The 15622-nt window shown below is 46.4% G+C and overlaps 1 protein-coding gene and 1 long non-coding RNA gene across 3 annotated transcripts in view; one reads left to right on the forward strand and one right to left on the reverse strand.

Moving 5' to 3' along the window:
- The window catches only part of GCN1 (GCN1 activator of EIF2AK4), a 214029-nt gene extending 203586 nt beyond the window's left edge, over positions 1–10443 (reverse strand). The window contains exon 1 of one of the 2 annotated variants that reach the window (XM_075320343.1): positions 10350–10404. In XM_075320343.1, coding sequence (XP_075176458.1) covers positions 10350–10382 — 33 coding nt within the window. In that variant the 5' untranslated portion in view covers positions 10383–10404. Of the gene's footprint in view, positions 1–10349 lie in introns of both variants that reach the window. The other variant, XM_075320336.1, reaches the window with a different exon arrangement.
- Positions 10444–10452: 9 nt separating this feature from the next.
- LOC142248922 (uncharacterized) lies at positions 10453–14615 on the forward strand. The gene is made up of 3 exons (XR_012724962.1): positions 10453–10615; positions 12522–12625; positions 14552–14615. It is a non-coding gene; the product is annotated as an uncharacterized LOC142248922 (long non-coding RNA).
- The last annotated feature ends 1007 nt before the right edge of the window (positions 14616–15622 follow it).

The following is a 15622-nucleotide window of genomic DNA, read 5'->3' on the forward strand; positions in this document are numbered from 1 at the left end:
ACACAGACACATAGAACACACATAGAAAGAAAACGGAAATATAGAAAACAAAGCACGTGGGCTCCGCTGCATATTTACCTTCCAGCCGAGGTAAGCACACAGCGGCGGCCCGGTATTCTCAGGCTGGGGAGAGAGAGGGGCAGGGTTAATGTCCCCCGCCTCACTCCCCCTCCGGCAGCCGAGAATATCAGCCGCAGCTGCCCCGGGACTGTCGCATGCATTATGCGGCAGCACCGGCGTGTCCCCGGCTCTTCTTGCCGCCGTGTAGCAGTGGCAGCAAGGTAATACAAGGGGTTAATGGTGGTGGGGGACCACCGCCATTAACTCCAGGCTTGATCATGGCAGCGTCTATGTGACAGCTGACATGATCAACCCGTAAGTAAAGTGAATAAAACACACACACAGAAAAATCCTTTATTTTAAATAAAACAAACAAGCCTCGTTCACCATTTTATTAACCCCTCCCAAAACAAATCTCCGACGTAATCCACCGCTCCGGCGTAATCCACAGGTCCTGCGCTGCTTCCATCCAGCCGCGACTGTCACAGACACAGCGCTGAATGAAAGCAGCAGACAGCAGAGGTAATTACCGGTCATTTCCCACGGCCGGTAATGTGAACTCACTGCCGACCGTGGGAAATGCAGCAATCTGTCATCTATCTATCTATCCCTCTGTCTGTCTATCTATCCCTCTATCTATTCTTCTGTCTATCTACTATCTCAGAATTAAATGACTTTTTTTTTTTTCTTTTCAATATGCTTTATTGCATTGAATGCAATAAAGCACATCCCAACCCGCACGCGGCAAAACCGCGGCATTGCCGCGAATAATACCGCGGTAAAACCGCAGCAAACCGCGGCAAACCGCATGCGGTTTTCGGGTGCGTTTTCCCGCGTTTTTTTACCGCGGGTGCGGTAATCTTTGAGAGCATGCGGAATTTTCTCAAGAAAATTCCATTTCCCAGTGCGCACAGAGCCTTAGACAATTCTGCCTCTGAGCAGCGCTATTGCCGTCCGCTCAACCCCATGAAGTGACCCCCTACCTTCGTGCTCCGTAACCTCTGAGCTCTGGTGAGGTCACGTCAACTGCCAGGTGATTTGATATCCCCGAGCCTGGCCCAAGTCTCCGTGAGTGACTGGGCTGTGGGCGGGTTTCACTACTCATCAAGAGGAAAGAAGAGGCAACAACGTCAGGAGCTGCCTGCAGCTGTTACCACAGATCTCACAGATCATCTGTCTTGTAACCAGATAGTAAATTTGTCTTTCCTCTGCCAAGTGAAGAAACAAAACAAAAAACTCCAGAGCTGACCAATGGGTAATAGGTGCAAATGATACAATAGTATCAGTACACTTGATGTCAGTTGAAGTGTAGGGGGGCGGTCAGGGTAACTGATGGTCCTGGGGAATGGGGAGAGGCAAAGTGCTAAGGCTGTGTTCCCACCATCAGTACTTGTTGAATTTAAAGCTGAAGAATTTCAGCACCTTAGTGTAACAAAACAAACTCATGTGGTATTCTAGAGGTCTCGAAAGCAAAATCTAAAATAAGTATTAGATAGAATTTTACACATATACACACACACACACACACAGTGGGGAGAAAGTATTTAGTCAGCCACCAATTGTGCAAGTTCTCCCACTTAAAAAGAGGAGGCCTGTAATTGATATCATAGGTAGACCATAACTATGAAAGACAAATTTAGAAAACAAATCACCTTGTCTGATTTGCAAGATTTTGTTTTGCAAATTATGGTGGAAAATAAGTATTTGGTCACTAACAAAAGTTTTTCTCAATATTTTGTTATATATCCTTTGTTGGCAATGACAGAGGTGAAACGTTTTCTGTAAGTCTTCACAAGATTGGCACACACTGTTGGTGATATGTTGGCCCATTCCTCCATGCAGATCTCCTCTAGAGCAGTGATCTTATGGGCTTGTTGCTGGGCAACATGGACTTTCAACTCCCTCCAAAGGTTTTCTATGGGGTTGAGATCTAGACACTGGTTAGGTCTCTCCAGGACCTTCGTATGCTTCTTACAAAGCCACTCTTTCATTGCCCTGGCGGTGTGCTTGGGATCATTATTATGCTGAAAGACCCAGCCACGTTTCATCTTCAATGCCCTTACTGATGGAAGGAGGTTTGCACTCAAAATCTCACGATACATGGCCCCATTTATTCTTTCATGTACACCGATCAGTCGTCCCTGTCCCTTTGCAAAGAAACAGCCCCAAAAAGCATGATGTTGCCATCCTCATGCTTCACAGTAGGTATGGTGTTCTTTGGATGCAAATCAGCATTCTATCTCCTCCAAACACGACGAGTTGTGTTTTTACCAAACAGTTCTACTTTAGTAGCAAACTTCAGACGGGCCCAGAAACGTATGGCACTGCAGGATCTGAGACCCTGGCGGCGTAGTGTGTTACTAATGGTAGCCTTTCTTACGGTGGTCCCAGCTCTATGCAGGTCATTCACTAGGACCCCCTAAGTGGGATTTTTGCTCACCGTTCTTGTGATCATTTTGACTCCATGGGATGAGATTTTGCATCGAGCCCAGATCGAGGGAAATTATCAGTGGTCTTGCATGTCTTTCATTTTCTTATTATTGTTTCCACAGTTGATTTCATAAAACCAAGTTGCTTGTCTATTGCAGATTCAGTCTTCCCAGCCTGGTGCAGGACTACTATACTGTTTCTGGTGTCCGACAGCTCTTTGGTCTTCACCATAGTGGGTTTTGTAGTGTGACTGTTTGAGGTTGTGGACAGGTGTCTTTTATACGGATAACAAGTTCAAACAGGTGCCATTACTACAGGTAATGAGTGGAGGACAGAGGAGCCTCTTAAAGAGGTTACCGGCCTGTGAGAGCCAGAAATTTTGCATGTTTTTAGGGGACTACTTATTTTCCACCATAATTTGGGGAAAAAAAATCTTGCCATATCAGACGCGGTGATTTTCTGGATTTGTTTTCTCATTTTGTCTCTCATAGTTGTGGTCTACCTATGATGTCAATTACAGGCCTCTCATATCTTTTTAAGTGGGAGAACTTGCACAATTGGTGGCTGACTAAATACTTTTCCCCCCCACTATATATACACACACAGACACACATATGCTCCCCCCTACGTAATACAGATAAAACCAATTTTATTTAAGCCAATTAAAATGAGAACACACAATAACATACAATTATAGTGATGGATATACCAATACGGCACTTTGCCTGGGTGTGCACCTACAGTCAAAGACATCCTTTAAACACGAGTTTTTATAGTGCACAAGAATTTACACATTTTGTTAGGCATAGTGACAACAAAAAGTTTTAAAATTTACATGACCTATAAATACATGAGGAAACAGCCAGATGGTATATCCCAAATACAGACAGGGCATTATCTAGAAGAACAAGATCACAACATGCAGATCCCAGAGCCGGTGAACAGTCTACGCTCCTTCTCCTGCCTAGTGGGTATGATACTCTCTACTGATGTATTGACTGGGGGCTTGGATGACCATTTATTATGCACAGAGATAAACATTCAATTGCACTTAAAATGTATGGGGATATTTTAGTGGTGTGACTGTATTCACCCGCTCCGGGATCTGCATGTTTTCATCTCGATCTTATAGGTAATGCCCATTAGACTGTGATTTGGGATATACTATCCGGCTGTTTCCTCATGTATTTTTAGGTCTTAACGTGTAAATTTTATAACTTTTTAGTTGTCACTATGCCTAATAAATTTTGTAAACTCTTGTGCACTATAAAATCTTGTTTTCTATGCGATTATATCATGCTATGGAGTTTGTGCTATCTGTGGGGTCACATTACATTGTGGACTCCCGGTAAAATGCTTTGTATGGCTAGGAGTCTTTTTCTAGTCAAATGCATCCTGCCTACCAACGGAGGATTACGATATGCTGTCCCCGCTCCCTGGTGGCTTTCCCTTACCAGCCCTGTACATTCCTCAATCTATAATAAACAATTGCTGCATATTTGGGATATCAGAGAAAGGGTACTGATCAGGAAAGATGCTTTACACTGAGGGAGCACAGGACTCATGGATGGCACACACTGCCCTTGCCATAGATGGCGCTGGGCTGTGAAGTTAGGCCATGTGCAAGCTGCTTTTTTCTGCGGCAAAATCTGCAGCAAAGAAGCTGCTCACAAAAAGAAAGTTTTGTTGTGTTTTTTTGGTGCAGATTGTATGTCATTTAATTACAGTACATATTTCATAAACAGTTTTATTCACCAAATAAAACAGCAAAAGCGCACAGTTGTGGGGAGGTTGCACTCATTGCTTTCTATACCGTGTGCAGAATTATTAGGCAAGTTGTATTTTAGAGGATTTTTTTTATTATTGATCAACAACTATGATCTCAATCAACCCAAAAGACTCGAATATCAAAGCTTAATATTTTTGGAAGTTGGAGTGGTTTTTTTTTAGATTTGGCTATCTTAGGAGGATATCTGTTTGTGCAGGTAACTATTACTGTGCAGAATTATTAGGCAACTTAATAAAAATCATATATATTTCCATCTCACTTGTTTATTTTCACCAGGTAAACCAATATAACTGCACAAAATTTAGAAATAAACATTTCTGACATGCAAAAACAAAACCTAAAAACATTAGTGACCAACATAGCCACCTTTCTTTATGATGACACTCAACAGCCTACCATCCATAGATTCTGTCAGTTGCTTGATCTGTTTACGATCAACATTGCGTGCAGCAGCCACCACAGCCTCCCAGACACTGTTAGGAGAGGTGTACTGTTTTCCCTCCCTGTAGATCTCACATTTTATGAGGGACCACAGGTTCTGTATGGGGTTCAATTCAGGTGAACAAGGGGGCCATGTCATTATTTTTTCATCTTTTAGACCTTTACTGGCCAGCCACGCTGTGGAGTAGTTGGATGCATGTGACAGAGCATTGTCCTGCATGAAAATCATGTTTTTCTTGAACCATACCAACTTCTTCCTGTACCACTGCTTGAAGAAGTTGTCTTCCAGAAACTGGCAGTAGGTCTGGGAGTTGAGCTTCACTCCATCCTCAACCGGAAAAAGGTCCCACAAGTTAATCTTTGATGATACCAGCCCATACCACTACCCCACCTCCACCTTGCTGGCGTCTGAGTGGGAGTGGCACTCTCTTCCCTTTACTGATCCAGCCTCTGGCCCATCCAGAGTCACTCTCAGTTCATCAGTCCATAAAACCTTTGAAAAATCAGTCTTAAGATATTTCTTGGCCCAGTCTTGACGTTTTATCCTATGCTTCTTGTTCAAAGGTGGTGGTTTTTCAGCCTTCCTTACCTTGGCCATGTCCCTGAGTATGGCAAACCTTGTGCTTTTTGATACTCCAGTAACGTTTCAGCTCTGAACTATGGCCAAACTGGTGGCAAATGGTTGGCAGCTTCACGCTTGATTTTCCTCAATTCATGCGCAGTTATTTTGCGCCTTTTTTTGCCCAACACGTTTCTTGCGACCCTGTTGGCTATTTGCCATGAAACACTTGATTGTACGGTGATCACGCTTCAAAAGTTTGGCAATTTCAAGACTGCTGCATCCCTCTGCAAGACATCTCACAATTTAGGACTTTTCAGAGCCCGTCAAATCTCTCTTCTGACCCATTTTGCCAAAGGAAAGGAAGTTGCCTAATAATTAAGCACACCTTATATAGGGTGTGGATGTCATTACACCACACCCCTCCTCATTACAGAGATGCACATCACCTGATTTACTTAATTGGTAGTTGGCTCTCAAGCCTATACAGCTTGGAGTAGGGCAACATGTATAAAAAGTATCATGTGATCAAAATACTCATTTGCCTAATAATTCTGCACACAGTGTATAATAAAACGCTGAAGAAAACGCTGCAGATTTAAAACATGAAAGTTTTCCAGTTTAGTCAGGAAAAAAAGCGATCGTGCATGAGATTTCCTAATTCTCAGCTTCTGCGGTTACTGTAAAAAGCAGCTTCTAATTTGCATTAAAAAAAAGGCAGCAAAAAACACGTGTGACCGGAGCCTTACAGAGAACATTACCGGGCACCTGACTATCCTACATGATAGAAGGGTGACCTGACTGATTGCACATATTAGGTACTTTCACACTCCTGTTTTTTGATGGGACGGATGCATCGCACTTTGTTGTAAAACTGATGCAACAGACGTAAAATACACGGATCCGTCGTGTGTTTTTTTTTTCTGTGTGAAAGGTCATTTGGTAAGAAAGGAAGGAGATTTTAAAGGGAACCTATCAGCATAATTTTCGCAATTAACCCCTTCATGACCTTGGACGGATATATCCGTCATGAAGCGTGTCCCGTTAAGCCCCGCCCACTGCCACGGGCAGGCGGCAGCGGTCGGCTCACATATCAGCTGTTTTCAACAGCTGACATGTGTGCCTGCTAGCCGCGGGTGGAATCGCTTCCACCCGCAGCCATTAACCCCTTAAATCTCGCTGCCAAAGTCTGGCAGCAAGATCTAAATGCGCGCGGCCATGTTTTTTACTTACCGCCGCCCCCACCGGAAGTCACGTGCGTGATCACGTGACTATCGGTGGTTGCCATCGTAGCACAGGGTCATGTGATGACGCCTGCAGCTATGAAGTTTCACTTTCGTTTTCCCTCGGCCGCGAGCAGAGAGAAACAGAAAGTGACTGAATCTGCTGTTTACAGCTGTATAGCTGTGATCAGCAGATAGATAAGAGCGATCGGATTGCTGATCGCTATAGCCCCCTAGGGGGACTAGGAAAATAAAAAAAAAAGTTAAAAAAAAAGTATGTTTTAAAAAATAAAAAAAAACTAAAAAGTTTAAAATCACCCCCCTTTCCCCCCCATTGAAAATTAAAGGGTTAAAAAATAAATAAATATACACATATTTGGTATCGCCGCATTCATAAATGCCCGATCAAAATATAAAATAAATTAATCTGATTGGTAAACGGCGTAGTGGCAAAAAATTTCCAAACGCCAAAATTACGTTTTTTGGTCGCCGCAAGTTTTACGCAAAATGCAATAACAGGCGATCAAAACGTAGGATCTCCGCAAAAATGGTACCATTAGAAACGACAGCTCGAGACGCAAAAAATAAGCAGTCACTGAGCCATAGATCCCAAAAAATAAGAACGCTACGTGTTTCGGAAAATGGCGCAAAACGTGCGCCACTTTTATTGGACAAACTTAGGATTTTTTTTAACCCCTTAGATACAAGTAAACCTATACATATTTGGTGTCTACAAACTCGCACCGACCTCAGGCATCACATAGGTACATCAGTTTTACCATATAGTGAACACCGTGAATAAAACATCCCAAAAACTATTGTGCCATCACACGTTTTTTGCAATTTTTCCGCATTTGGAATTTTTTTGCTGTTTTCCAGTACACCATATGGTAAAACTTATGGTTTCATTTAAAAGTACAACTTGTCCTGCAAAAAACAAGCCCTCATATGGCAAGATTGACGGAAAAATAAAAAAGTTACGGCTCTCGGAAGAAGGGAAGCAAAAAACAAAAACGCAAAAACGGAAAGTGCCCCGGGGCTGAAGGGGTTAAACTAAAACATTCCCCCTCTGCAGCTCCTGGGCTGCATTCTAGAAAGGTTCATCTTGCTTCTGGCCCCCCTTTCAGACCTAAATAAACACTTTATAAAATCTTACCTTTTGTATGCTAATCAGCTTTGCTGGCCACGGGGGCGGACTGTATTGCGTCCGTTATTTCCCCTCCTGCCGCTGTTCGCCGTCCCCCATTGCTCATTTACATACATGAGGACGTCCCCCTCATGTAACTGTGTGCTCCCGAGGTCTTGCGCATGCCCAGTGTTACTCTCGCAGGACTGAGCACTTTGCAAAGCGTGAACGCTGGTGAGGTGACTGTGCAGGCGTGAGATTATGTGCGGCGCTGGGATTGTCATCAGCAGCGTCGTCCAAGTACCCGCCCATAATCTCGTGCCCGCACTTTTCCCTCTGCCTCCACCGTTATGCGCAAGCGCGTCTCCTCTATTGATCGGTGGTGTGCTGCTCCTCCCATCCCATGCTTGCGCGTAACGGTGGAGGCAGAGGAAAAAGCGCGGGCACGAGATTATGGGCGGGTACTTGGATGACGCTGCTGATGACAATCCCAGCGCCGCACATAATCTCGCGCCTGCACAGTCACCTCACCAGCGTTCACGCTTTACACAGTGCTCAGTCCCGTGAAAGTGCCACTGGGCATGCGCAAGACCTCTGGAGCACACAGTCACAACAGGAACCTTTCTACCATGCTGCCCAGGAGCTGCAGAAGGGGAATCTTTTAGTTTAATTGCGAAAATTCTGCTGACAGGTTCCCTTTAACCAGAGCAAAACTTACACATCTAAGCATGCTCAGTTGCTAAAATACGTATCCGTCACAGGAATCAGTCATTTGCGAGATTCCGTCACCCAAAGGCTTCCATTATAAACACACGATGGACGCCGATGCATCCGTCGCTGTCAGTTTTTTCGCCGCACAGAAAAAACGTTAAATTCAGCGTTCCTTCCGCCCCATGGTCAGTCACACCATGACTGGTCCGTCGTTAAACGGATGCAACGCAGGGCCATCAGTCGCAATCCGTCATTAATACAAGTCTATGGGGAAAAAACTGAATCCTGCAAAATATTTTGCAGGATTCAGTTTTTTCTCAAAGTGATGGATTGTGACTAAGGCTACTTTCACACATCCGGTTTGAGCCCTGCGGCTCAATCCGGCTGTGAAAACTATGCAACGGATGCGGTGAAAACACCGCATCCTTTGCATCAGTTTTTACATGCGGCAGGTCCGTTTTTTTCCGGTTGCGGCATGCTACTGAGCATGCGCAGTGGAAAATACCGCATGCGGCGGCCGGATGCGGTTTTTTCCGCATCGCGCCGCATCCGGCCTCCATAGGGATGCATTGAAAAATGCGCCGCAGCGGCCGGATGCGGCGCGATGCGGTGTTTTTTGCCGGAGCAAAAAACGTTGCAGGGTACGTTCGATCCGGCCGCCGCATCGGCTAAATCTGCCGCATGCGGCAAAAACCGGACCGAACGCAAGCCCCTACGGCACAATGCGGCACTAATGTAAGTCAATGCAAAAAAAACCGCAATCGGCGTTACAAAAGCCGGTTGCGGTTTTTCTGCAGAACGCCGTATTGTGCCGCAGAGCAAAAGTCCGGATGTGTGAAAGTACCCTAAGGGTAAAATACGGAAATGTGAACGCAGCCTTAATAGGGCCACCCTTACAACATCCACATTAAAGCGGGCTTTACACACTACGATATATCTAACGATGTGTCGGCGGGTTCACGTCGTGACGCACATCCAGCCTCGTTAGTGATATCGTAGCGTGTGACAGCTACGTGCGACGGTGAACGAGCTGAAATACTCACCTTCTCGTTCATTGTTGACAAGTCGCTCATTTTCTAAAAACTGAACGTCCGGTTGTTCATTGTTCCCGAGGCAGCACACGTCGCTCCGTGTGACACCCCAGGAACGATGAACTGCAGCTTACCTGCGTCCCACCGGCAATGCTGAAGGAAGGAGGTGGGCGGGATAATTACGTCCCGCTAATCTCCGCCCCTCCGCTTCTATTGGCCGGCCGCTGTGTGACGTCGCTGTGACACCGAACGTCCCTCCCCCTTCAGGAAGTGGATGTTCGCCGCCCACAGCGAGGTCGTTCGGGAGGTAAGTACGTGTGACGGGAGGTTACAGCATTGTGCGACACGGGCAACAAATTGCCCGTGACGCACAAACGATGGGGGCGGGTGCGATCGCACGGTAAATTGAAAAATGTAAAGCAGCCTTTAGGCTGGGGTCACACATGCTGTACGGTGCCACACAGGCGGTCATCACGTGCCAACGCGCCACAGATTTTATGGTGATTATTGGCCAATTAGAACTAGTTTTTCCCATTAGCGGTGTTTCTTGCACTGTAGACTATGTCCTGCCATTCTTTATTATGTAGGAACACCCCTATACGGGGACCTGTCAAGACATTTATACACATTGGCGCTTTCTCCAATCTGAAAGTTAGCAAGGAAGCAATATGCAAATGAGGTGGAAAGTGCGCCGGGGGCGTGGCGTGTGCAGTGCACTCAGCCTTGTTTGCATATGGCTTCTACCTCAGATCACACCCGATTCCATAACCTGCAGCGCCACCGGTGCCCGCGGGCAGTCAGTGACGGGCGCTCAGCAGCTGCCGTATGGCGGACACTACGCGTGGTGCAGCAGAGCTCGCAGTATGGCCACACGGGGCCCGTACACGACACTACAGGGGCGGACAGCCCCGCATACAGCGGCCGCCACATCCGCGCTCACACGGCGGGGTCTATGAGACATGCACAGAAATACCCTCACCGGTGCCACACCAACCTGCGTGTCCGCCGCCATCTTACCGGCCCGACCCAGGAAGTACTTCCAGCACACTTCCGCCATGTAGTTCCGACAGGAGCCGCTGTGCTCCGCCGGGTACGTCACTTCCGGTTCACTGTCGGCTGTCTCTCTCTGCCAGGCCGCGTTACCAGTCTGTGGCGGCGAGGAGTATGCCATTACCTGTATACAGAGGACGGGGCTGCGTGTAGTGGGCGCCCTGCAGCACATCACGGTCTGCCCAGTTATTACATGTATGTGCTGAGAACCTCACACCACATACAGGGTTAATGAGTGATCAGTGGGGCCGGCGCTAGAGTCCTGTGCCGCCATTCTTCCTCCCAGGTCAGGCAGTGACCATCTACCAGTCCTCAGCAGTCACCACAGGTCATGTTTTCCTCAGTATTGTAGATGAGAACTCCATTACCTGAGTATGTGATTAAATGATGACCTGTGCCATGCTGAGGAAATCCTGAAAACAACCTGTGACTCCTGAAGACTGGGGAACACTGATCTATAGGACTGATGGCTACAGCCAAGTGCTGGCCTCCACCGCCCGTCCCATAGACAATGAATGGAGCCAACCCACACTTAATGCAGAGTAGACAGGACTCCTAAGGTCAGGCAGAGTGAGAGCTGCCAGAAGTCACATACCTCACATGCAGGCACTCACCCACCCAGGATCCTGTGAGGTCACGCGAGCCCCGCACCAATCACCACCAGGATCCCTTTGCCCACCTTCAGATGTATACGCAATTAACAGGAAGGGATTGGGCAACGCAGCTCTCTTCCTTTTAGGCTGGTTTCAGACGTCCGTGTTTAATCAGGTACCAGTCACACGCATGGTTATGGTCATACGTGTTACACGTGTTTGCATATGTGACATGTACCGGGGAAAACACGCGTCTCTGTAATGAAAAGATGTTCTATATTTACCTGTATCCAGCGATGTTGTCTCCGGCTCTGCTGCGTCCCGCTCCTGATCCCCGCTCATTATTTTCATTGATTATTCACTGCCTGAGGATCTGGAAACCAGAGCATCGCAAGGACAGGATGGGTACAGCACAGCCGAGGACAGCAGTTTTGTGCAGGGACTCATCAGGGTTCCCAATGAACTCTCATGAACCCCTGGAAGTCACCATCGTGACACTCGCTGCAACACAGTTGTCGCATGGGTGTCATCAGGAGGTCATCAGAGTTCATTGGGAAATCCGATGACCTCCTGGATATCCCTGAACACACTGCTGGCAGGATAGTCACCTGTCACTAGCCATGTCCCCAGCCATGCTGTCTTCGGCGGTGCGGTCACCGCGATGCCCCTGCTCCCAGCTGCTCAACGCGGTGAATAATCAATGAAAATAATGAGCGGGAGGCAGCAGAGTCGGAGACACCATCGCTGGAACAGGTAAATATAGAAAATGTATTTATTTAAAAACCCGTGTTTTCTCCGGTACGTGTCACACTGATGTCACAGGGATCACATCAGTGTGCGGTCCGTGTGACACCCGTGCTGCTGGAGAAGAAACGGGCACGTCTCCGTGTGAAATAGCGGGGCCACATGGCCGTGTGAGAGTACACAATAGGGTAACATGGGTACGTGTGACATCTGTGCTAAAAACGGATGTCACATGTACCTAAAACACGGACGTCTGAAACCAGCCTTACTTATATGTTCAAAGGCGGACAGAGGGAAGCCAGGGATGATTGGGCACGGGGCTCGCGTGACGTCACAGCCCCATGATCATGGGAAAGCACTTATGGGCTTTTTTATTTTAATAAGGGCAGACATGGGGAATGAGAAGGGGGTTTCTAAGTAGTTGACAACCCCATCTTAATAATTGGTAGAATCCAGCACTTGATAAATAAATCTCAATTTATTAAGTTTTAAAAATGGACAAAAAAGGAAAAGTTAAAACCATATCAAAGACTGTCACTTTGGTACTACAACCTTCTATGCAGTCAATATCGCTAGGACTAATTATTGTCCCAAACGCAGCAGAGAAACTTTATGTTTCAGACGTGAATAGGAGGATCAGTCTTTTGCCATTTCACATTCTTTTTCATCCTTTTTTAAAACTTAAGTGCTGGATTCTACTTTCCCTACCAATTATGTTTAATCCAAGGACGGTTGCTTTGCTGTTGCTCTCTATCATCTTCCAGGTGTCCCCTTCATCCAAAGTAAGAGTGAAATGGTCATTGAATGGCTGCAGGGCTCCTGTGATAAGGTCACATGACCCCCAGGAGAGCAGGTGCTGGCATCTCAGGTGGGTATAGCTATTATATTACATCCTGGAGCTATGGTTGTTGAGAAGTGATTGTCAGAGCAGTGGAAACCTTTAACACTTCACATGCCATGAAATAAATGTGAATAACCAGAAGCCATCTTGTTAATGATACCTCAGCATTGGTCGGATCACACGTGATACATTGCTCAGTCCAGGTTCTCTCGGGTCTTGAGCAGGATCCTCGTCACCATCAGGATTTGTGTACACAGCAGGTTTTTTATTAGAGGCGGCTGCGGCGTTATGCCAGGCAAAGCTAATTCAGAACACCACCACCGGTAATTTTTTAGCAGCTGTCACCGGAGTCATTTACTCTATACAGTGAAATGTGGGAGGCGGCCAAGTGGAGCGGACAGAATGGGCATAGCACTTCTTTTAACCACTTCATGGTTTCCAAAACTTGAAGCTGTTCAGAATGACAGAAAACAAAGCATGCACACAGCAATGTCACTTTGATGTTATGTGTATGTTATGAAAAATAAGAATGCCGCGGAGACACCATCACGTTTCTCAACGCTGGAAGGAAACTAACCAGGTCTTTCACCGGGAAGGAACAACCACGGGAAGGGCAGTCTCCAGTCAAGGAAACCGCATATACCAAAACATGGTATCCATCCACAGACTGCTGTTTCGGGGTATTTGCCCCTCATCAGTGTGGAGTAGGAAACTGGCTAGTGGGAGCAATGCCTAGTAAAAGACTACATAGGTAAGGATGGTTGACCTTGGGGAGATCAACATCCAACATCGGAGACACCATCACTTTTCTCGACGCAGTGACACTAGAACAAGGCCCCCATGGAAAATATGCAACACATATTTGCATATTTTCCCAGAGGGCCTTGTTCTAGTGTCACTGCGTCGAGAAACACGTGATGGTGTCTCCGCAGTGTTGGATGTTCATCTCCCCGAGATCAACCATCCTTACCTATGTTATGAAAAATAAAGCAGATTCACCGGTATTGCCAGCTAGAGGGCAGTCGTGTGACTACAAGTGTGCAAATTGCATATATGGTGGTCACATATCTGGCTTCTCTCAATTCATTGTGCTCAGAGAAGCTAGGCACATCTATTGGGAGTATAATATTATTTATTCATTATTAATTCCACAGTGCTTTACATACACTGGCAACACCATCCCCATTGGGGCTCACAATCTAAATTCACCATCAGTATATTTTTGAAGTGTGGGAGGAAACCGGAGAACCCAGCGAAAATCCACACAAACATAGGGAGAACATACAAACTCCTTGCAGATTGTGTCCTTGGTGGGATTTGAACCCAGGACCCCATCGCTGCGAGACTGCAGTGCTAACCACTGAGCAACTGTGCATTAACCAGAAGTATGAAAATCACATAACCCACTCAAGCTTCAGAAGTCTGCAGTCTTTTCTAGAGCCTGGACAATTCCTTTAAACATCACTATGGGGAGATAAGGTATGCACACCAGTGACTATGCAAGGGGAATACATGTAATAGCAGAAACTGCTGTGTGAATACTGACTTGAAAAATCCAATAGCTACCGGTATATGTAAGAGTGAAAATATGAAAAATGGAATCTGCATTACTGCCATGAACATATGAATCAAGAGAAATTTAGCTACTGAATTGATCAATGCAATAGAGCCCCAACACTACGCCAAAGTATTTCTCTACGTTGGGGTCCCTAGCTTGTGTGTGTCCTCTCATGCAGTTCCATTTTTCACATTTTCACTCTTACATATAGCTATTGGATTTTTCAAGTCAGTATTCACACAGCAGTTTCTGCTATTTCATGTATTCCCCTTACATAGTCACTGGTGTGCATACCTTATCTCCCCATAGTGATGTTTTTTTAGGTTTTTGCACCCAGTTCAGACTTTGGAACACCATTCTAACGTTATTCCTTATTTTTTAATTCCTTTACACAGACCTGCTGCATGGTCACCTGCACTGAAGGTATGCCGCCTGGCTACTGAAGGGAAAACCGGGCAGGTACATGAATGGATGTTACAGTCATATTCATCTGACATTATCTTGCCTCTTACTATCCAGTCTTCGTCCTTTCATATCCACTCCCTGTACATTATAGATTGTATGCACCCATAGGCTAATAACTAATACAGTTGAACCTTGCGAGAACAGTCCGTTCTGGGACTGTGCTTGTTAATCAAGTTACTCCATAGGAAATCATTGCAATGCAGAAAATTCGTTCCACAATGTGTTAAATGTCCCATCCTGGTCCCCTATTCTATCATTCCACACATGCACAAAACGCACACATGTACAAACACACACAAACTCACACAAACACACACATTATATGCTCACCTTACCTTCCATCGCCGGTCTCCTAGGACTTGCTGTTCTGCGGTGCGGGCCGTGTATCAGGTAACCATAACGATGAGGGTGGAACTTCCTGCCAGAGCGCTGACGTCAAAGGCAGAGCCGCTTGCCTCTGATTGGCCAGCACGCTGCCTTTCACAAGCGGTGACAGGAACCAGGAAGTTCCTGCTTCGTTGCTATGGATGCCGATGCCTGGAGCAGAGCGGCGCGGCGCGGCACACTACAGGACCCAGGAGGCCGGCGATGAAACGGAAGGTACAGATATTATATGCTCACCTTACCTTCTGTTCCACCGCCGGCCTCATGGTACTTGTAGTTCGCCGCAATGTACCCGGGAACTACAAGAACCAGGAGACCGGCAGTGGAACGGAAGGTAAGGTGAGCATAATACTGTATGTGTGTGAGTGCGTGTTTGTTTGTGTGTCTGTTTGTGAGTACATGTGTGTGTGTGTGTGTGTGTGTGTGTGTGTGTGTGTGTGTGTGTGTGTGTGTGTGTGTGTGTGTGTGTTTGTGTGGACTGCAAGTGCAGGTTAGAGCGAGGTGGATGGACGGAACCGGAAGTGTCTGAGGTGAGGATTTCGCTCGTACAGCAAAGTTTTCTCGTAAAGCGGGTTACAAATTTACAGAAAGCTTTGCTTGTTAAGTGGGTTACTCGT

This window comes from Anomaloglossus baeobatrachus, chromosome 1, assembly GCF_048569485.1.
Source record: "Anomaloglossus baeobatrachus isolate aAnoBae1 chromosome 1, aAnoBae1.hap1, whole genome shotgun sequence".
NCBI lineage: Eukaryota > Metazoa > Chordata > Amphibia > Anura > Aromobatidae > Anomaloglossus > Anomaloglossus baeobatrachus.